Source organism: Coenobita brevimanus, chromosome 60 (genome assembly GCF_032717465.1).
Source record: "Coenobita brevimanus isolate Jiangsu-jjx chromosome 60, ASM3271746v2, whole genome shotgun sequence".
Classification (NCBI taxonomy): Eukaryota; Metazoa; Arthropoda; class Malacostraca; order Decapoda; family Coenobitidae; genus Coenobita; species Coenobita brevimanus.
In genome coordinates, this window is record NC_137013.1 from 1,356,778 (window position 1) to 1,380,922 (window position 24,145).

The window sequence follows — 24,145 nt, forward strand, 5'->3', positions numbered from 1 at the left end:
GAGAAGGGGCAGTTTGGGAAGCCCTTAACTGCTTGGATTATTCTCAGTGGAAAAATCATGTGCACATCCGCCAGTATTTGATAAAGAACTCATTTCCCGCCAATTCCCTAGCCTCCTCCACTCCCATACTTCTCTCACAAAATTATTTACTATATCCATTCACCATTTTCATGCTCTAAGGTTTGATAGCTAATTTTACATATCTTGTTCTAGTAGGCCATGAATCACAGCTTGTCAAAAAAAAAAAAAAAAAAAAAAAAGGCAAGTGACGACTGGTGTGTTGGGACTCATCGAGTTTTGCAGAGGCGGCAGCTGTGGACTGTGCGTGAGGGTTGGTGTCCTAGAGTTCAATCAAGTGTTGGCTGTGTGGTGTGTGAGATACGGTGTGTTGGGGCTCAAGTGTTGTCAGTAGGTGGTGGCAGATGCGGTGGCTGTACGGTGTGTGAGGGGGCAGAATGCAGCTGCCGCGACGTCATATAAGCTTCCAGGCTTGATGGACTCTTGCTTGGAGGCTTTGTTCCACATATGTAGCAGGTAAGAGTCGGGAAACATCTGCAGTAGAAGGCAGTAGTAAATCATCAACTGGCCTGTGTATGGAAAAAAAAAAAAAAAGTACTGTATCACCACAATAACGTTTAAACTGCCCCCGCTATTGCCATAAGGGTTTATATATATAACGGTATATCTAGATCTAGGCAGTTTGTAAAGTGACTGAATCAGGCAATATGTGAATTGCCTGATTCAGTCAGTCGCTTTACAAATCAGCTGGAAATTACAGACAATTTACGAAGTGACTACGCCTCTAGTCGATTCTCTTGACATTGATTGAAATGGATTCTGGTGTGTAAACTGCATGCCAAAATACTCGAACTTTTGTTACTACTGATCTGTAATACTGATAATTATAGGCAAGGAAATCAGTATTCTTGAGTTTAATTTTATTTTCTAAAGCCTAAGTTAATGTAACAATAAATCATTATTGTTGGCACCATGAAAAATATTCAGTTTATTCACACGGCCAAACTAGAGTGGCACCTACTATTGCACTTGTAACCTGCTTTATAACAGTTACAGTGATTTGTTTGGCATTGTTTCTTATATACAATTGCACTTAGCATAACCTTGACCACCGAACCTAGATGAATGTTGCATCGCCTGACTCTGGGGCTTAAGTCAACAGGGTCAAAGGGGGTCCCGCGTTATAGGTTAGGGGGAGCAGTTCGGACAGTGAATTTCCTGAGATACATATGGGACTCAGGGCCGCGAGGTCTTGCGTGAAAGTGCGAGAGTTTGTTTACTACCACACGGGACCTCCAAGCTACAAACGCCAAATTTTCCGATGCAGGTCAGGTTTTATGATTTTTTGCACCTCCTGTGTTATAATTTGAGTGTATGTCGTAAGCTCTACCTTCGTGAATGTTTTAAGCAGCGAATTATGCATTATTATGTTGAATCTGTGTAGCATGTAGAAGATATTGCCGTCAAAAACTAATGTTCAACTCTCGTGTGAATTTTGAGGGTATAGATTAGGGATTCGGACAGTTGAGGAGGGGGATGGTGCACTTTTTAAGCGCACACTTTGACTGCTTTCCATTCTACCAAAGAGATAGTCTATAATATACTTTATTTATATCAGTGATTCTAAATATTTTGGCTGTGAACCTGGAGGCCACACCAAAAATGTTCCCAATTGGTCCCCGCAGCTCCTAAAGCCGGCCCTGAGATTCAAGTAAAGTAATAATAATAACAGTAGTAAAGACTGGCGTGAAGGTGAGCCAAGGCGTTTGTGTGTGGAGAAAGTTCAGTGGTTAGGGGTCGTATTGTAAGTGGCATTGGAGATTCTTCCATTGCTACTTACTCTTTATGTATTCTTCTAGGTTATGAATGCAAACTTTGTCGGCATTAAAACGATACATTGAGAATAAAGGAGAATGGAAAGGTATATTGTGCAAAAAAAAAATAAATAAATAAATAAATAAATAAAAAATGCTAAGGAAGAGTTGCGACGAAACACCCATGCCGCTCAGAAAACCAATCTATGTGTTCGGCATATCGGCTGATGTGACGTTGAGGTGGTAAAAATTAACTCCGTGAATGTATGTATTTTTGTATTTATTCTTGCTAAAAACAAGCGATTTTTATTAAGCTTAGGACCAGTAAAGGAGTTAAGAGTAAGTCGAACCCCCCCCCTTTTCCAAAAAATCCTCCCAGTTTTAAACCGAAACGACTGGAGCAGCAAAACGAAACGAAAATGTACGTCAGTGAATTCGAGGGTTTAACTAAAATAAAATCTGTCGTGAAGAGGTTAAATGAGATTAAATGTTGTGCATAAGAGTGATTTAGGTGATGTAACTGACCTGTGAGACATTGAGACCTGGATTGACTGGCATGAAGTATTTGCGCCAGGCGTGGAAAGGCACGGGGAAGAAGGCAGGTCGTGGCAGTAGCTTCACCCCACCACACCTGTCGCCCTCGCGTAGGTGGCGGCCGCAGAGGGAGACCAGCGTGGCAGTCACCGCATGCGGCCCTGTGCTGCCGTACTCCTCTGGCTGATGTGTGGGGGAGGAAGTGAGGGAGTGGCTTAGTGTTATGAAATACATAGGCTGAGAGAGAGAGAGACCGTGGCTTTAGAAATTTGTCTTTCACTATGAACGTTATTTTTATTTCATTCTTGCTACTGCCCAACGACTTTCTTCAGCTTAGGAGATATCTTTGGTACCTCCGCTGAGATCACAACCTTTCTTTTGCGGTCTGCCTTATCGTTCCAGAAACAAAAAATAAAAAAAAGAAAAGTTTGTGGACTAATTCAAGAAGCAGCGCCTTGAACAATACAGCATTGCGGATTGGGAAGTCCTCCAGTTGTAATTCTGTAACTTTCCCTGCACCTATTTTTTCTTCCAAGGCCGAGCCCCAGCCGAGCTTACTCTCTTCATTACTAAGGTTGTGTGGATGGAAGCATAATGTATCTTGGTCCTTCACGCCCCTTCCTACACTGAAACTCACTGATACTGTATATGCCTTTTTAACAATCTTTATGATATCTATTCTTTCAGTGTGACCATGCGAGCTTAGCACTCTCTTCCGTCCGTTGATCAATAGAATTTTGACATCTTTCATGAATTTGTATTTCTTACTCAGACCTACACAGCTCACATGCATTCCTTAATAGACCCAACTCCATTGTGCAAACCTTTGGGACACTCATGTCATTCTTAGTTCTTAGGTCGCACACTAATGTATTACTTTAGGCACCACCATCCCTTCATTCAGTTCCCATGCATCCTTCATACTCTATACAGAATACACTTCTACACAAATATTTCAGATATAGAAGAAGAGAGGACGTATTACATTGATGACGTGAAAACGAGAAATTTAAATAATCTGTCTGTCTATAGCCCGACGCCCTAATCCCGCAAAGGGTGGCCGCAGACAAAACACCTCCAAGTCGCTGTCATCCACCATTTGACTGCCTTCCCCCTAGCTCACTCCCCCCTCCCTCATGTAATAAATAATACATTCCTCAAAAAAGTACTGGTTACCTAAGTTTTGGGACTGAATAAGCAAAATATATTTCACTTAAGGGAAGATGGGGATGGCCAGTGAGTCATTTCCTCAGACTGAAAACTTCATCTAAATAGTTTGCAGGCATTTGAGATAAAGCACACACACACACACACACACACACACACACACACACACACACACACACACACACACACACACACACACACACACACACACACACACACACAGACCAAGGTATCGCAGCCCAGATCATCTACAAGCAGACGACCAACCAAAACTCTACCAGTGGCATTGTATGATAGAAATGCATCCTATAGTCTGTGGGTGTTTGGACTCCGATCACACAAGGCTGTTTCCTTTCCCCATGTCACCTCCACCCCAGCACCCAGGTAAATATTGCCTGTGACACCCATCATCCACTCACTTGATGCAGTCGTGTCTTCAGGTGAGTCTACACTGAGTGACTGACTACACTGAAGGGTAACCATCATGGTGGCCTAGTGGACCGGATAAGACCTGGGCCCACATCCAAGGGGTGTTCGGGGTTTATTGCTCACATAATGCCACTCAGGGGCGAGAGAGGCTTGTCATCCTCACCTTAAATGTCCGGACTGGATAACCTAGCCGTGGATCCTTACGCTCCTGGTGGGGCAAAAATCACTGGATGATGGATGGATGGATGGGTACCGTACCTTAAAGGTGTTGGCAACATGAGCCATTATGTGGTGGAGCATGGAGTGGTGTCGAGTGAAGTGCATCACACCGCTGCCCACGGTCACCGCATCACCTTCTCTCTGGTCAGTAAACAGGATGGGGTGAAGGGATAGGTGTTCCGTCACAGCCTCAACGCCCACAACGTTGGTGAGGTTGGTCACGTCGCTGATGCAGATGGTGTCGGTGTCGACGTAAAGGCCACCGTAGTGCCACAGCAGACTCAGCCGCACAAAGTCGCTCAGGATCACACCAGGCCAACCTTTTTATACACTTCATCTTCATTTTCATTCTTATTACCAAGTCAGGATTATGGCGGTCAAAATGCAGCACATTTATGAGTAAAAATTAATTGCAAATCATAAAAAATTCTCAAATTACGTCTTTAAGGGTGAATGAAAATATGTAGCTAGCTAGATAGACACGGACTTACGTACTGTACATACCGTACATACATATACTGAATATACACAGCTTCTAAAGAAACAAAATCATTGTTCTAGCCTTGTTAGGTAAAGTTATCAGCCTCTGATAATCATGACGATCGGATCTGACCGGGCCGGGTTTCTCGTTGTATTATTCCGTACATATATACTGTATACACCACTGAGCTCTATAATATGGACAGGCTTTCTCATGGGTAGCACCGCGTAATTTATGTAGCCGCCGCCAGGGCGGCACTGGTGTAGAGGCAGCCATGTTACACCATGCCTGATCCTCGCGTTTTTGTGCTGAGCTGCTCTGTGGGTTTTTGAGAGCAGCTGGTAATTCCGGAAAATATAGTGCCGTGGTCCACTGTGCAGCTTACGGATACAAAAATGGGCACAGGAATTCATCGAAGAGAGATAGCGTTACATTTAACAAGAAATCTTGTTGCTAATTCTATAACATTACTGCCCCCTTGGGTGGGGCGGGAAGGTTCTTCCCGGGTATCCCTGCATGAATGAGGCCACTAAAAGGCGCCCATTTATCTCCAGTCTTTCTCCCCATGTCCTCTTCTCTGCTGTTCACACTCTCTTGTAGATATTTCTATGTTTCTTCCGGCCTTTATCAATCTGGACATTCGGTTTCATGGCATGGATAGTCTAAGGACTTCCTACACAATTTCAACACCATTACTTAGACGTAAACAGCTTAAACATCACTATCATTTCAACGTTAATACCACACTATCTTTTCCCTTTCTGCCATTACCTTTCTCTGCCTTAGTGCCATAAAGGGTAAGTTCTGCACTGCGGCAACCTATGGCGTTGTTTTATACTCATTGGCTAAATGTGCCTCATACAATTCGTTGCACTAGGTAGAAAAAATCATAATCCATATATGTTTTTGTATTACAAGCGACGAGTGTTTCAATATGGCGGCCAAAATCACACGCTCGCGGCAGAGATAGCCTCGCCATACTATAGAGCTCAGTGATATACACCCACAGTGAGCTTCGATTGATCTCTCGTAATGATCTTGGAAGAAAAATTAACGTAAAATATTCTTAAAATAGGAAACTATTTTTGAAAGAGGTGCAATAATGTGTGAAAGTGTGACGGGATGAAAGTGGAAGAATACCAACAAATGGAAGTGAAGTATGGACAGATGGAAAGAATATTTTGTCACTAACAATGATGAGCGCAGAGCAGTGTTAAAGAGGACTGGGTTTGATGCGTGGAGAAGGAATGCTGTGCCAGAGAATATGATGTTGGCAGAAGTGAAAAGTGCTACCAAAGAGTTGTAAACTTGGAAGGCATAAAGTGTTGATGAGATAAATACAGAGGTGATCAAGAGTAGTGAAGAGTCTAAAATGAAGCGTTTGCTGAAAATACTTAAGAAAGCTTGGATGAGTGGAACTGAACCAGCAAAGTGGAAGAAGGCTGTGATTATGCCCTTGTACCAAAATAAAGGTGATCAAAACAACTGCAAAAATTATCCCATGGAATATAGTGAATGACAAACATGGAGATTCTAGAGTGGTATGGGATGTGTGATTCAAGTATTTGCAGTAAAGCAGCAGAGAAAACTTGTGGAAAGGATTCTTAAGGTATTTATGGCATTTGTGGATCTAGAAAAAACATACAAGATAAGCAGAAGGTTTGGTATATGTATTTTGTAAAGGGAGAGCTGCTGAACGCTGGTAAGGGTTGCTGTGGTGGTAGTGAAGCTTGTAGAAGAGAAGGCAGTTGTGTATGCATTTGGTTTAACATCGGTGTTGAAATATGATGAGTGATGGCTCCGTGGCTGTTCAGTGTTTGATGAATAGGGTTATGAGAGGTAAACATTCAGGTGATGAATGAGGAGAGTAACGAATGGTGAAGTAACGAATATTTCAGATCTGATGTATGCAGAGAGTGCTGTACTGCTGGCTAACAGTGACCAACTTCTTTTCAGAATGGTGCAAAGATTTATCGATGTCTGTGGGCGTCATGTCTTGTAAGGGATTGTAGATAAGAGGAAAGTGATGGGTGTTGTGAAAGAAGGTGACCGCCAGCGTGATGCTTTTGTGAATGGAGGTACACTTGGTGAGAGAGATAAAGTACTTGGGTGCAGTGACAAAGGAAAGAGATAAATGTGCAAAGGAGTGCAGAGTATCGTGGCATGAGGAAAGAAACTGGTTGTTGCCATCTAGTAGTTAATCATGATATAATCTTACTAACAGACAGACAGAATGACAGACAAACGGATTGAAGTACACAACCCTTTCGCGCTTCCAGGCACGGACGTGATTAGATCGAAATAGAAATACACTAGATATAGCCTTGATCTATGTGTCAGCAGCAACGATACGAAATGGAGTGAGACTGACTGTTGTTGTTGCGCCAGGTGCCTGATGTGTAGAGGGTGGAGAGTGGCGTGTGTGCCAGGATGGGAGCGAGGGGGGCGGTGACCACTCGCAGGTTGGCATGACGCCCCAGCAGTCCCGTCACCAGCCCGTCCCCAACCCACACCACAGGAGAGGTCATCAGGTACCACACCCTGGCCTTGGAGTTCATATGTGCCACACTATGAAAAAAGAAGATGGGTCAGATTTATGCCTGTCGACGAAAATAGGGTCATTAAGGTAAATATCAGCCTATCACTGCCCACATACCCAACTTTGTAGTTTTACCTTCCCCGATCCTTCATTGTATATATATATATATATATATATATATATATATATATATATATATATATATATATATATATATATATATATAAATATATATATATATATGGAGCCTCAGTGGTATAGTGTGCGTTTCGTACACGGGTGGGCCAAGGTTCGCGCCCCGCCAGGGTGATAAGCTTTGGGAGTGTTCACCCGGCCACGTACTGCATTGGCGGACACAAGGGGTGCTGTGGTTGAACCAGTGTCGCTTACTATAAAGTATGCTTGCACCCAGTCGGCTTGCGCGGGCCGATTACACTTGGTTCACAGACTACACACACATCCAAAGCCACTCCAACACTACAATTACACTTACAAGCACTTCTCACCCTACATACAATCTCTACCAGACAGCCTAAGCCACTTGGTAGAGATACATTGGCTGTATCGTCCCGACTTCGGTCGGGATAGGCCGGTCCTGCAGTGGATACACAAACGGCTGATGATGATGATATACTGTATATATATATATATATATATATATATATATATATATATATATATATATATATATATATATATATATATATATATTCGTCATTCATCCCTAAACACTGTAAACTAATGTGCATTTTCTTTAAAATTAACGCCAGCAATTAGAAGCTTTCTGATACTGATAAGCTAACTTGCAGCGTAATCCCTTTCAGATACTTGTACTAGTAACTTTATCCTTTTTTTTTTTTTTCCTCGCAAGTTTCCTCATTAACCCCCAAATATCAAAATGCCCACAACATAGCGGTGCACAACCTGTTCCAGTATTCTCAGCGAATCTTTTTTTCCCTGACCACTCCCATTCTGTGCAGGATGTGCAAACTTCGTCATAACCTTGAGGGAAAACTGGCCGAAGCAGTTAACAAAATTAACATCCTCACTCGCATAGTTGCTAAGTCAGTTTGCTTACAGGAGGATACACAGTACTGAGTTCATTGTCATTTGGAATCACTTCCATTAGCAGTGGGCTCTGTTGGCACAAAATAGTCTCCACTTAAACTCAGTTGTTTCTGTTCGTCTTGGTTCGTCTCTTGGATGATTCAGTACATTTGTCTGCCCTCCTCCCCTCCAAGAAAAAAAAAATCGCCGTACAATGCCTGCAGACAAGTCAACATAGACATAATAGATCAAAGACAGATTAATGGAGGCAAGGACATTAAGACTCTTCTCGTAAATGCGCAGAACAAAATTTCTTATTTAGAGCCTTATGTTCTTGATAAAGATCACGATGTCACAGACGTCACAGAATCGAGGCCAAACACCGAACGAGATTTTTTTTAACAGACATCATACTAGGCTACAGCAGTGAGAGAAACAGTAAAGTAGGAGGCGGTTTACCCTTATACATAAAGATTTCATCCAGTCAGAATTCCTACGCCGTCTGTCGATAACATTAGCATTATTTGTCTGTAGCTTCGAAATAAATCCCGTAGCAAAACAGTACCTGAGTAAATTGATCATCCATCAGCACAGTACAGTACCAGACAGTGAAATTTACAGCCAAATTGCTGAAATGTGCAGCACCCAGAGTACTGTAATATTTTATTTTAATTTACCAGTTGCCAAATGGGGGGTGGGGGACCCTATCTTCACACACAGGGTTGAGCTTGTACACAAACGTACAAGAAAGTTCATTGCATCAGCTCCTAGACTGTCCAACAGAAAAAGGTAGCGTATTAGATCAGTTTTGGTCACATCCGAATAATTAATGTTATGGTAGATGAGGAGTGTGGTGCTAGTGACCATCGTAGGGTCACATTGAACATTAAATTCAATGACGATAGTGCCAGGGTTAGTTACAGGAAAGTGCCCGACAACACGAGAATGGATTGTCAAAAATTAAAGGAAATTATTGGTTTTGTTGAGTGGAATCCCAGTGTTCAAACAGAAGGTACTAATAAAGCATGCAACAGGTGAACTCTGGAACTGTCTCCCTCTGTCTGTATTTCCTGCTTCCTATGATCTCCAGTCTTTCAAAAGCAGTGTGTCCAGGCAACTCAAAATGATTGGATCTTGAATTTGACTCTCTCGTATTTTGTTTTTCTCATGGAAGGAACAGTTATTGCGGGCTCGTGGCCTTTGGTTCCTCCTTCCTCGCATAAAAAAAAAAAAAATCACATTCTCAGTAACGGTTATGTATTCCAAATAACAACAGACGCCCTGCTACAAATATTAAACCCAACTAGTGGAACACACACACACACACACACACACACACACACACACACACACACACACACACACAAACTATATTACCACAAAAATCAGTGATAAAAATAAATATGATGCTCTTCATCGTAAGCAAAAAAAAAATAATAATAATAATAATGATAAAGGAAAGAGCCTTGAAGCGCATGTTGCTTGTATGAGTAAATCCAACCCTAAATAGTCTAAAGCTACATCAGAAACAAGCAGGTAACAGCCCCATCAATTAGCCCACCAGCCACAGATATGGAGAGCATACCGACGATAAAACACAGATGGCTAAAATTCTCAACACTTTCTTTGAATCCGTATTTACAGTTGAAAACACAGATTCCATTCGTGCGACTTTCCCTGTTGTCATAGAAGAGGGTACGTTATTGCTTGTGACGATGATGAACGACTTGCCATGGGTAACTTTAAATGAATAAAACACCAGGGCCAGACAAAATATCTCACACATTCTAAAGGAAGCAGTGAATGAAATCAATGCCATTAGCTGAGCTGTCGTGTGTGGAAACTAGAAAATGTAACTCAGATATTCAAAACACGCAACAACACGAAAACCAGAAAATTATCGACCAGTAAGCTTAACTTCAATGGAGTGCAATTTGTTGAAAACTATTATCAAAGACAAATTTGCTAATTATTTTCAAACAAATAGTTTCATCCAAGACTCACAATACAGTTTTCGGAAAAATCGCTCATGCTTTAAGAATATCTTGGATTTCTTTTACAAAATAGGCAATATATGTACGGTGAGACCAGATCCTCAGACATTGCCTAGCTCGAGTTTCGAGAAGATTTTGATAAGTTCCCCATAAAAAACTACGTCAGAAATTGAAGGAGCGTAGGTTCAGAGGCAGTGTGTTCGGGTGCATCGATAATTGGCTTACAGGACGTCAACAGAGGCAAAATATATGGTAAAGAAGCAAATCGGTAAGATGTTACAAGTGGAGTGTCACACGGCTCAATATTGGGTCCTATTCTGGTTTTACTTTATATGAATGATATAGATGAGGGTTTATTTTGTAAAGTAGCCAAATTTGATGATGGTGCTAAAGTTGGAAACAGAGTAGACACATCTTTACAAAGGCAGGCAATTCAGAGCGACCTCGAGCTACTCTTTAACTGGGCCTAAACATGGCAGATGGACTTCAATATTAGTACATGCAAAGTGCGGAACACTGGAAATAGAAACGTACAAGCCAGTTGCACTACGAACAACATTCAGCTATAATATTAGTCATGAAAAAGACCTAGGAATTAATGTAACAAATGATCTTAAACCAGGCAGTGTACAGAGGCAGTGAAGAAAGCCAAGAAGCTAATAGGATTCATTGGAAGAGCATTCGAATACAAATCAGAAAATATCATCCTCACTTTGTATAATGGTGTTAGGTGATGGCGACCATCATCCACTCACGTGATGTAGTGCTGCCTACTTCTTCCTTCACCTTCACCATTCTTTTTCTGTGTCTGCCCTCCACTCTTCTTATTTCTTCCATCTTTCCTGACACTTTTTTTTACTCTCCTTTTCGGCTGACTCTACACCGAGTGACAAGCATAATGGTTTCCTGAAAGCCAGGAAACTGGTTTATAGTGCTGGGTGGTAGCCATATAACCAACCCACACATGTTCCCTACGTGTCAACAGGTGGGTTGGCGGAGGGTTAGTGTCCCTTCCCGTAAAACAACTAACTCAAAGGCAAACGGCCACCCCTTACGGGATTATTGCGTCCGGGTATAGATAGATAGATATACCTTCGTATAATTCTCTGATCGCCGTACTACAAAAAAATGTGTCGGGAAACTCGAGAGTACAACGAAGGTTGGCAGTAATGATACCTACACTATGTGAGGAGCATTTAAAAGCCCTGAATCTATTTACCTTAACAAAACATAGGTTACGAGGATAGTTAATTCAAGTATTTGAAATATTCAGAGGACACAGTTGTTGTTGTTGTTGAAAGATTCCCTGCACATATAGTGCAGGCCGGGCCATACATTAGCCCGGTCAGTGGGGTATGGGCTGATTAAAAAACAGTAAGTGGGGAGGACAGGACCTGGGGATTGCCCAGCACACACGTCCTGTCTCCTGACTGGCTTTGTGGTGTGTGTGAGGACACAGTAATTGGGCTATCAATAAATACTACACAGTTAATCGCTCAAATTACACGGGAGGTAATGTACATAAAATTAACGGCAAACGATTCCACTCACACGAAGCTAAGCATTCCATTTTAACAGTTGTAAATATATGGAAGAAATTGCCCTCAATAAAATAAACTGTGATGCAGTTCTAGCCTTTCAAAGTCGCTTGGATAAGTACCTGCCTTCTAACCCTCAGGGAAGTATGTTCACACGTAAAAAATACGTATCTAGTATATTCAACTTTTTGTCTTTTTTTTTCAAAGTCTGAATGATACAGCTGCAGAACAGCATCGATAAATAATGTTGCTTTAATGTTATTTTCCTCATCAGATAATGTAAACTAGGATTTCCTTTCTTCCCTGTGAATTTTTCAAGACCGTTTCTGTGCTGCATGGTGGTCGTCAGTAATTCCTCTCTCTCTCTCTCTCTCTCTCTAATATGCGGGCAGGCGGAGAGCAGGCGAGAGGGGGAAAGAGAAAATGGTTGCTGGTTGGCTTTCTGAGACGTACAGTACCTATGACGTCACAAGGCGATTCCCATCTGATTGAGCTTCACCTAGTTGACACCAGGACTTTAGAGTTACCGTTTACTCCCAGTCCTTCATTTATGCAACAGGTCAACTCTGGAACTGTCTCCCTGTGTCTATATTTCCCACTTCCTATAATCTTCAGTCTTTCAAACGCAGTGTGTCCAGGCATCTCGAAATGAACGGATCTTGAATTTGGCTCTTTAGTATTGATTTTTTTTTTTTTCTTGGAAAGAACGGTTTGCGGGCTCCTGGCCTTTGGTTCCTTCTTTCTTGCTAAAAAAAAAAAAATGTTGACCTCAGGAGATGATTCATTTCAAATAATCGGTCCGCAGTTTTTTTTTTTTTTTTTTTTAAATAACAGAACGGAGGAAGGAAAAACAAATGGGGAAAGAAGTTACGACATGTACCGTACAGCGCCATTGAACAGATGGAAGGACAGATTTCTTTTTCCGGGTCTGTTGCACTAGTTTTTTTTTTTTTTTTTTTTTTCATCATTGTTCAGAGAGACCAAAGTGCTAGCCCATACGTACAGGTACACCCTTAAGTTTGTCCTTCATTCATGTAACACATGGGTAAAAACCAAATTCAAACCTATACGTATGTTGATTTATCTTTTGAAGAGGTGCACCTTCAAGTTTTTCCTTCATTCACATAACACCCAAGTTTTATCTCTGGGAAAACACGACTTCATGCCTTTGGTCTTTGTTCTGCACAGCCAGTTATGAGCATGAATGTATAAATTACCAGTTGCATCCAAACTATTCACACAATTGCACCAAAGATGACGCACACCCTAACCCACGTTACTTCATACTCTAGTTTCATTTGTACGAAGTATTTCCAAACACTGCCGAACGAACTACAGTAATTTAAAGACATAAGCCAAGGTTTAAGTTCTGCTAAAAGAGCCACATACTTTTGGTCTCCTGAAAGTGGCTATGCAAACCTGTTCCAGTTCCTTGGTAAACAGTATTTGTATGTTGTGGTGAAGGTTATGGTAGTGAAAATGGTGATGTTGGTGGTTATCGTGACTGTAACAGCGGTAATAACTGTAGCAATGACGACTGTGGTGGTTGTGATGATAGTAATGACTGTGACGATCAAGGGATTGTGGTGACATTTAGAAAAATTTGCAGGTCATTTGTCCCACATGAACGGATCTGGAATTTGGCTCTCTGTTTTATTACCTCCGTCAAGAAGGTTAGGTTTTCACCCCTGTCCGTTTGTTTGTTTGTTGATTGGTTGGTTTGTGAGCAAGATTACACAAAAACTACTGGACGGATTTCCACGAAACTTGGTAGAAGAATGGGCCTTGCCCAGAATACACTCCATTAAATTTTGTGCGGATCCGGATAAACGTGCGGATCCAGGAATTTTGTTTTTTCACTTTAACATTGCGAGATAGGGCGTTTTTCGACATTTTCGTAAATTTTTCAGTGAATATTGCATGGATCTTGATTACAAAAAAAAAAAAAAAAAAAAATCAGGCATATTCAGGATGTTGGTATCTACGACTGTGTACAGTTTGGCGCGGATCCATATGAAATTCCAGATCTAGCGGATTTAAACATGCTTTTATAGGGGGGAAGTCTTTTTCCAGCTGCCGTACAGTAACAAATAGGACTTGACTGAATTATAAGGAACCGCATGTTGGGCCTTGGCGGAGGTATGCGTTCTACTGAGTGCCATCCTTTTTTTTTTTTTTTTTTTTTTTTTTTTTTTTTTAAGGAACGGTTTGCGGGCTCTTGGCCTTGGCTCCTTCCTTGCATTAAAAAAACAAAACAAAAAAACATACTATAGCTGGGTGTTCAGTAATGAATATGCTTTCGGTCATCCTATACATTTTTTTACATAAAGATTGCCATTATATAGATACAAAGATATCGTGCGTGTGTGTAAATCTTACCTCTCAACAGCACACCAAGCTCGGTAGGAAGGGCGTGGGTTGCAAGACGTCTCCACCAGAAAGATGTTGTATCCACTGGGGTCCCGTAGGTGTGCTCTGGGACCGCAGTGGTTTCATAGAGGGGAATAACAATAAGGTTCATCAGCGTGGATATAACAGAAGTGGTATATATAACGGTATGCTGGTTAGGCCATGACAAAGGTTACAACAGGATGGCAGTAAGGATATATCAGTAGGGATGTGAAAATAAGGGGATACCAGTTTAACAGTAATAATAAGGGTAAAACAGAAAGGGAAAGTAACATCATATTTTAATTAAATATAACCCCATCAGTACGATCCCGTTTTTCTCACATTCTCTTTCTCTAAGTGATTTTTTTTTATTCCATTCAGCTGTCCCCTAACGGGATTAATGAAGGCTGTAGGTATTTATTCCTGTCTTTAAAGTCTATTCTTTGCCGCATAAAATAAAGGACAGCAAGAACAATATGAAAACGAGAATATCATAATTTGGGAGTTAATATTCTTTGGCAATTCGACTGTAACATCACCTTCACTGAATACGTACAAATTTATGCTTATTTTATCACCTCTAAAACTTGTAGGGCCCTTTTTTTTTTTAATTTTTTTTTTACATTTTTTATATATATTTTTTTTTACAGTTTATGTGCTAGTTATGTTTTGACAATTTCTGCAATAAATCCCATGCAATCCCTGACCATTTAGCTTTTTATTCTTGCTATCTGTAGTTTTATTGTGTCTGAAAGATATTACTTGATCTGCTGGAGTTAGATCTAGCCTTCATTAATTCCCTAAACGCTAGAGTGTTCTCACAATTTGAATAACATCATCTAATTACAACCAGCGTAGCCTATAATAAAGATTACTACTTTGGACTGAAGGGGCTAATTAACCGTGAAAACAAATACTGATTCGCTCTATAATATTACAATGAAAAGAAATTCCGTTCGTCTACCGTACTCGAAGCTCAACAAATCTGGGAGAGTGAAGAGTGACGTGTTTGAATGATGAGGACAGGCTAGATCCCCCGCCCACTCAACCGCTGGGCTCTCCAGAAAGCCCTCTCTGATGTCTGGAATAATAATGATAATAATAATAATAAAAATGAGTATATAACCGTTTAAACCTTATCTAAATAAAGGGGAACGAAGCTCCTAATTCTTGAACTTTGGAGAAGCAACAGTGGTTATAATTCAAGCAGCACTGAGGTGGTTTGGCCATGTGGAGAGGATGGAGGGTGAAAGACTGACGAAGAGAGTGTATGTGAGTGAGGTGGAGGGGGGAAGAGGGAGGGGGAGGCCGAGGATGAGATGGAGGGATGGGGTGGAGAGGTATATGAGAGAGGGGGGTGTGAGTTGGGAGCAGGGCAGTGAAATGGCGGGGGACAGGGCGACTTGGAGGCGATTTGTTTGTGGCCACCCCAAACGGGATGGAGGCGTCTGGCAATGGATAGATAGATAGATAGCAAGCGAGCCCGGACACTATAGTACATGCATTAGGGCGATAGATCCCAGCACAAAAGCCTAGTTGTCTTGGAAAATGAACCCACAATGGACCTTCGCAACCGTAGGAAAGTAAATGAAAAAAGTATCTATGTGTTATTTTAAATGTATGAAAGCTATATGAGCAAACACTAAAGAAAATGCCAGTTATACACAACCTAAGAGCTTGGTTATGAAAAAAATGAGTTAAAACAAATTTCTAAAGAATCTACAACTCCAGCTGAAGAGTTTGGCTATGAAGTAAGCTGTGGCTATATGAGTAGCCTAGAGAGAGAAAAAAAAATCTTACACACAAATAACCAAATAATTTCGACTGTGAAGTGCATGGTAAGAACAGGAGTGAAACGAACAGATAGAACAAGCACTCTGACGTACAACTCAAACTGAGGAAAATTTATACAGAACCTATGTCCCAGGTGGCGTCCGTCTGGTAAGCTCCGGGTGACGGCGGTCCATGGGCGTGTGGGGAAGGCGTCACTGTTGAAGATGCAGTCTGTTACCCTTCCCAATCCAGGACATAGTTTTCGCATTATATTTCCTATTACCACAGAATTTGATTTAGATTTTTCGGAGGGAGAATACGTTAACTCTTTTCACCCCATGATTTTTTTTTTTTTTTTTAATACTTTGTTATTGCTATTGCCTGACGATTTTGAGTAGTTCAGGGGATACATTTCAAACCGAGCGTCAGGTAGAGCAGTTATTAGCCTTTCCATACGTTGACGTCTCTTGCAGTTTCCAGTCGATATTATTCAGTTTAGGGGTGGTGTGTGTGTGTGTGTGTGTGTGTGTGTGTGTGTGTGTGTGTGTGTGTGTGTGTGAAACTGACAAGGAAAACACCCAAACATTCCTGAGACAACACACAACCTTCCAATTATAACTCCAGGTTCCAGTTACATTTCCAGAGGGATGAGGGCATGTGTTATAGGCTGAGGGTGACAAAAGGTGTACATATCACTGCTGTAGGGTGAGGCTTTGTTTACATCCCTGTTGTAGGGTGTGTCTCCATCACTGTTGTAGGGTGTATATCAGTGTTGTTAGGTGAGGCTGTGTTTATATCAGTGTTATTAGGTTAGGGTGTGTGATATCACTTGAAGGGTTAGGGTGTTGGTTTAAATAAGTATTGGAGGATGAGAGTATTTTGTTGTTGGTAGTTGAGGGTGTGAGGGTATGTCTGTCGGTCTGTAGGTCGGTGTGGTGATGGCATATGTCCCTGTAGTGGATTTAAGTGACCCTGTGCTGCCCCCTCCATCACGAGAGTAATTTGTTTCTCTTCTATATTGACTCTCACTTAGCAGCAAGAATGAATTAGTAATGACGTCCGTTTTTTACGTTATTTTTATAGTCGCCAAGAAAGATAGCTGTTTTTTATAAAGTTTCTCTAACAGTAAACGGGACAATAAAGAGAATATTCAACTACTTCAGTGTAAACGGTCGCCTGCAAGTAGAATAAAATCGTCAAAAATAGGTAGGAATATATTTAAGATGTCACAGGAGTTACAGATTTAACCCTTTCCCTCCGGTAGCGTCATTTACGCTATTCGCTGTCATTAGAGGGAAGAAGTCAATATACTGGAGATTCTTCAGACCAAAGAGATAAGACATAGCCATCATTAACCTAAGCTGAATGAAATAGTCTGGCTTCCAAGAGTATTATAAAACACGTCTTTAGTTTGAGAGGATGGACATGTGCCTGCGGTGACCAACAACATATGCAGTAATCACAGACTTTCGATCAGTAAACCAATTGTTGTTGTTAGTAAGCGATATATTGTCACTGATCCGGTTGTAAATCACCGATCTCTTTGAATACGATGCCTTATTAAGAAAAAAAAAAAAGTTCACTTATAACATTTGAAATTTATTATTATATTCCCATTTGTTAGTAAGCACTTCTTACCGTATAATATCCCAACCATCATCATGGACCATAAGAGATATACACAGAATTTCCTATGTTGACATGTAATTCTCATTGTTAGGCGATGACAACACAGATACACTGATTATTTCTGCGACGGATAAGTGTGTTTGTGTTTACGTGTGATTCATAAATTTAAATATTTTTATGCACTATGCCGATTCAACCAACGACATTGTGGTATTATACTCTCTGGATTTAATATTTTCTCTAAATTTTCACTTTAACCACAAACCGACAGTTATACAATTAGTCTGTTTCACTGTAACTTTTGTAATTGTTGGTGAAAAGCCTGGAAAGTGACGGCGGTAGAGCGATTGTGAGAAGTGAGGGAAGCACACTGGTTTGATGGTCAGGCCTGATGCGCTTCACCACACTGGAAAGCAAACACCAGGCACGGGGAAGAGGGACTGCAGGTGTGTGTGTGTGGGTGTGTGTGTGTGTGTTGGTCCATATTTTCTTCAAAAGTAATATTTTATTAACTCTTTATCCAAAACAACTTATTCCAGTTAAGCAATAGTGTCAGTATCCCTGAGCATTGTGCGGCTTATCATTACATTATGGTAAACGAGAAGGAAATTGCACATATACAACGCAGATTTATTACTTATAATTCCAAGCATGTTGTGCCATATTCCTGAAATCAAAGTTTTGTGTGTGTGTGTGTGTGTGTGTGTGTGTGTGTGTGTGTGTGTGTCCGACTCGTCATAGCTTCACAACCCGTTCCCAAAAAACATGCAAACTTGCTTATCTGCCAGCCCGCTGACAAGTTTAGACCAGGTGATAATTTTTTGTCATAAAACAGAATGCATAAAACGGTGAAATATAAAAAAGTTTGGATATCGAGCTTAGCTTTTCAAAATACCATATATTACTGCCTACAGAAATTGAATCAGAGAGGCAATTTACTTCAGTAGTGTAATTTTAGAACCAAACCAATCATAATTTCTATTGGATATCACAGATGGCATATTAAATAAATGAAGGCTTTCCATTGCTATCAAGTATTACGTTATATTAAGGGTTTAATCCAGAGATTTAAGTGGTGTGCACATGTTCTTTGGTCGCCGGTGCACATACATACACAGCGCCGTACATGGGTTAAGCCCCGACACTTTCTATTCACTTAAAATTCTTCCTCTCTTGACACTCATCACCCTCCGTCCATGTCCTTCCCCTTTCTGTACATTTTCGTTTCGTTTCGCAGTACATCTAAAAGCTCCGACAGGAAGTAGCGCGTTACAATTCCAACGCACTGCCTGCTTGAGTGACTTCTGCTGACTTTTTTGGCCGCATAGGTGCCGTGGCGGTCACTGCGCCGCTAGTGTTTTTCCAGTCTGTTTCTGCATACATCTGTACTTTCTATAGCTTACCGAAGTGCCGTGCTCCTGCAGACGTTGGCGACCATGGAATGCCACACTTCTTGTCTTCTGTCATTTGCAGCAGTTGTCCAGCCGTGTATATCCTTCCCTCGCTATTCTTACTATTCCATCCATATACTTCTCTCTTTGCCTGCCTCTTGCTCTACTGCCTGGGACTATTCCCGTTAAGTTCAGGTTCTCTATCTTTCCTCTTCTCATAACATGTCCTAAAAATCTCATCTGTCTTCCTCTCACGTGTACCAATAATTCACTTCTGATATCCATTCTCCTTAGCACTTCTTCATTAATTTTGATATTTTCTCTGTCCAAAAAATTTTCAAAAGCCTTCGCCAGCACCACATTTCACAAGCTTCCAAATCTCCATCATTTTACTAATAGTCCAAGCTTCACATCCATATAACAACACAGACCAGACATAAGTTTTAACTGTTCTTCTTCTTGTTCGTATTGAAAGGTGTCTGTTACTTAATATATTCTTCATCTTCTGAAATGCCTTCTTCGCTTCAAATATTCTTCTTTTAATTTATTTCGTTATATCTACCATCGTCCGTAATGTAGCTTCCCAAGTAGCAAAATCATCTCACCTGCTTAATCATCTTATCTTTCACTCTTACACTGCACCTGGGGACTTGTGCCTTCTTACTAACTACCATCACTTCCGTTTTAGCCACATTAATTGTCTGGCCTTTTTCTTCATTAGTCTCCTTTACCACTCTCAAAACATCCTGAAGTTTCTCCTGTCAGAAATCAGTACCGTATCATCTGCGTACCTTATACTGTTTATATTTCGTCCTCCAATATTAAATCCTTCTCGTCCTTCAGCTGATCTCATTATCATCTCGCTGTACAGGGAGAACAGATCTGGAGATAGAACGCATCCCTGTCTTACACCAATAGCAGAGCCACTTGTCTCTACATCAAGCTCTACCTGCTCCGCTCTATCATCCTTGAACAATTTTTCGATATACTCCTTCCATCTATCGAGTACTTCCTCCTTTTCCATTGCTATCTCACCATTCTTCTTCAATATTGCTTCACGTGTACGTAACCTTCCTCTTCCAGTAAGTTTTTTCACTCTTGCATACGTCATCTGTGTATCCCTATTTGCCAAATCTTCTATCTCATCACACTGTTCGTTTATCCGATTTTCTTTTGCAGCAGAACATCTTCTTTTGACTTCTTTGTTTAGTTCTCTGTATCTTACTGCATTACTGTGTTTAAACTTTCTTCCTTCTTCCGTCAACTCAAGTATGTCTTCCGTCATCCTCTCTTGTCTTGCTCGTCTTTCTTTCCTTGGTATTATTTCCTCAGCTACTTCCACATATGCTCTTTGTAAACATTTCCACTCGTTTTCCACTTCATTCATGTCACACTCATCTGCAAGTGCTTCGTGTCTATTTTGAACTGCAACGCTATATCGTTCTCAAATGTCTTCTTCTCTATGTATTTGCACAATTTGTACTGAATCGTCAGTAAACCAAACTGGTGATTTTATTTTTGCAGTTTTGTGGGGCCAAGAAGAGAAAGTATTTATACAGTTTTCTTAGCTATGGATTTACCTTTCTTCTTAATAATGGTATCTGAATCCCATCAGTGTATTATCTGCTTGAAAGTAATGACAAATTAATCCCTGAAGCCATCAAAATTGAAGGATCACTTGAAGGTTCACCCAGAGTATGTGAATATGGTAATTGATTCAAAAGTAAAGCTGAGGGATTTAAAAAAAAAAAAAAAAAAAAAAAAGGAAGGCTTGATGTAGGTGGGGTTTCCAGCAAAAACCAAATTTGTGGAGGCATCACATTACATATCATTACAGATTGCAAGAAAAAAAAAACACACAGCAGGAGAAAATCTGCTCAAACCTTGTCTTCTTAATGCCTTGTGCGTTGTTCTGAATGAAGAGAGCAGTAACAAAGTGAAACAAATCTCACTTTCAAATGACACAGTGAAGCATTCAATTCATGAGATGGCAGGATATATCAAGGAACAGGTGATCAACAGAGAAAATCGTCTTTCTTTTCGATGTAACTGGATGAGACGACTGGTATTGCTCAGTGTTCGCACCTCATGGTTTTTACAAAATATGGTACATGGAAACTCCACTGAGGAAGAGTTTCTATTTTTTCGAGTATTGGAGACTACTTCTATGACACAAGATGTAATGGGCCATGTCCCTGATATATATTATATATATATATATATATATATATATATATATAGATATCTATCTATTTTTGAGGAAGCACAGTTGACATGGAGCAGGTTTGTTGGTTTGTACACTGATGGAGGACCAGCCATGTTTCGTTCTAGCTCAGGCTTTATGACGCTTGTCAGGTAGAACAATACTGACGTGACTGAGACACTTTGTTATCCACCGAGAGAAGCTTGCATGAAACACGCTCCCTGAAAGGCTCAGTGCCACCTTGGCAAGTGTCATCAAAATTGTGAACTATGTTAAGGGTGAGGCGTTTACTGCCAGACTGTTTTGGCAGTTATGTGGAGAATTGTCCTGTGAGTACCAGGATCTGCTGTTTCACACCAGGGTGTGGTGGTTGTGTAAGGGCAATATGCTTCCAAGGGTTCTGGAGCTACATGAGGAACCTGATACTTTTCTTGGAGGCCAAGGGAAGAAGGACCTCTTGTTAATTATGAGAACACCTGGCTTCAGAGCACATCTAGCTTACTTAGTGGACCCGTTTGAGGCACTGAACAGTTTGTATACCAAGCTGCTGGGCAGTGTGGCCAGCACCATTAGGAACAGTGACCACATTAAGGCATTCGTTTTTTGCCCTTGGGAAAGAAAAGTAGATAAAGGCCATTTCTCAATGTTTCACACACTGAGAAAGACCTGTGATGATGAGTACATTAACGGTGACCTGAAAACATACATCAGTGCACTTGATAATGGATTCAGGTGATAATTCCCAGAGATTAACTTGGACAGCATAGAAATGTGAGTCGCAGGGAACCCATTCAGGTGTGTGTGAGACCCATTCAGATGAGAAATGACTATATTCCCGAAGAAATTCAAAATGAGTTATTGGACCTAACTAATGTTTCATCTACGACATCTGAATTTCTCAAGTTGCGTGTCTCTCAGTTCAGGGTCAGAACACTCCCTTTGTACCCGAAGATTTCCTTTGTAGCTCTTCGCGTCCTCATTCCATTTTCATCCACATACCTGTGTGAGTCTGCATTTTCATTTTTGCTGGCGATACAGACAGAAAGCACGAAAGAAGCTGGATAGTAAGGCAGATCTAACATGTGTTTTGAGTGTCACACCACCTCAATCATCAGTGTTAGCTGTAAAGAAGGTCAGGTTTCCCATTGATGCAGTGGTTACAATAAAGATGCAAAAAAAAAAAAAAAAAAAAAAGTTGATTTCTAAGTTACTGTGGGTGAATAATATGGGAAAACATTCCTATACATTTTATTTACACCATTTCAGAGTGACTTGGAGTTGTTTTTGAGTGACTGAAATGTACTTGTCTTTTCACTTTACCGTATTATGTCTTTTCAGAATTCCATAAGACATTATATATTTGATCCTGGTGTCTAAAAGGCACACCTCTGACTTTACATACTAATCTTGTTAATGATAAATAGTGTTGTATGAATTGATGTAACTCGGTAAATTACCTGAGCTGAATTTACGTATATTATTTATGTATTTCTTTAAAGTGATTTTGAAATAAGTTCGCATATCGTTTAAGCGATTTTCTCTTTACTCATGTACTGACTATATTTGCAGAACATATACACGTACATAATATATACTGAGAAAGTCATTAAAAACAGTTACATGGCTTTGTACTACTTCGTCATGTAATCACTTTCGGCGCCTCTGAGGGGAAGGAGTGGACATCAAGAGCTAAGGTGGGCAGGGAGAGTAAATTTGTTGACAGCTCATGGTATAGATTATAGACTCTGTACTGTACCTTATCTCCGGGTCCCTGAAATGATGAGGGATTAGTTGTAGTAGCGTTGTTATTGTTGTATTTATTATTAGTAGTACAGTAATTGTAGTAGCAGTAGTAGTAGGGTAGTATTAGTATTAGTAGTAGTAGTATTGTCGTCTTCTTTTTTCCTATTATTATTATTATTCCTCTCCCATCCCTAGGGTGGGAAAGGAGGCCTGGATGATGATGATAGATGATGACGATGATGATGATGATTATTATATTATTTTATTTTTAGTCATCATCATCATTATTACATCCGCGCTCGCAAAGGAACAGCGGGTGCTCTTGCTTTTATTTTCATTGTGTGTGTGTGTGTGTGTGTGTGTGTGTGTGTGTGTGTGTGTGTGTGAAGAAAACAACTAATACAGTTTTAATCTTACTTGGATCAAACCTAGTGAGTTGACGGTCACCCAAGAGGTTGACCTATTACTGTGTGTGAGAATAAGAGGTCAAAGGTCAAGGTCAACTTAAATAATCTGAATCAGTGAAAGGTAAACTGTGTAGAAGAGTTCAGGCTTTTACGGGTATATGGAGATTCGATTTTGGGAACAGTGAAAGGTCAAGATAACAGGGAGAGGTCAAAGGTTAGGGTCACTGGGCAAGGTCAATTCAAGCATTCTTTGATTTGAACCGAAATTGATGGAGAGAATGGAGAATGAAAGACTGACTAAGAGGGTGTAAGTGAAGTGGAAGGGGGGGAGGAAGGGGGAGACCAAGGTTGAGGTGGAGGGATGGAGTTGAGAGGTATATGAGGGAGGGGGGGGGAGAGGACAGTCAAATGGTGGATGACAGAGCGACTTGGAGGCGTTTTGTCCGCGGCCATCCTTTGCGGGATTAAGGCTTCGGGCTATAGATAGATAGATAGAGTTAGGGTTAGACAAGCATCAAGCATTTCGATTTTGAGAATATGTTGAAGGGCAGACAGATGTTGGGCCTTGAACGACTTGCTGCCCATGAGTGTTGCAATGTTTGAGTGCTGCTTCTTCTTCTTCTTTTACTTCTTTACCTCCTCCTCCTCCATTTTTTTCATCTTTTTCCTTTTTACTACTATTATTATTATTATTATTAGGTGGTTGGTGGAGGCGCTCACTATCCACTCACTCGATGTAGTGCCGCTTTGAGTGTCTGTCCTTTCCTCTCTTCCTTCCTTCCTCTTCTGTCTTTCTTTCCTTCATTCTTTCCTCTTCCTTCTGCCTAC

General features: G+C 40.8%; 1 protein-coding gene across 1 annotated transcript; it reads right to left on the bottom strand.

Annotated features, from left to right (window-relative positions):
- Nucleotides 1–405: 405 nt before the first annotated feature.
- Nucleotides 406–19,040, bottom strand: LOC145403087 (lactosylceramide 4-alpha-galactosyltransferase-like). Its single transcript, XM_080274919.1, has 7 exons — nt 18,977–19,040; nt 15,136–15,214; nt 14,160–14,255; nt 7,034–7,230; nt 4,221–4,501; nt 2,358–2,549; nt 406–552 (listed from the first exon to the last, which is right to left on the bottom strand). Exons 1-7 carry the CDS (start codon nt 19,038–19,040, stop codon nt 406–408), a joined length of 1,056 nt encoding a protein of 351 aa, XP_080131045.1.
- Nucleotides 19,041–24,145: the final 5,105 nt, after the last annotated feature.

Excerpts from the sequence above, each read along its gene's own strand:
- LOC145403087 (XM_080274919.1), bottom strand. The coding sequence starts at position 19,040 with ATGACAGAAGACAAGAAGTGTGGCATTCCATGGTCGCCAACGTCTGCA. Across the intron at positions 2,550-4,220 it reads ATGTTGCCAACACCTTTAAG|CCAGAGGAGTACGGCAGCAC; the intron begins GTACGGTACCCA and ends CCCACACATCAG. Across the intron at positions 553-2,357 it reads CAGGTCTCAATGTCTCACAG|ATGTTTCCCGACTCTTACCT; the intron begins GTCAGTTACATC and ends CTTCTACTGCAG.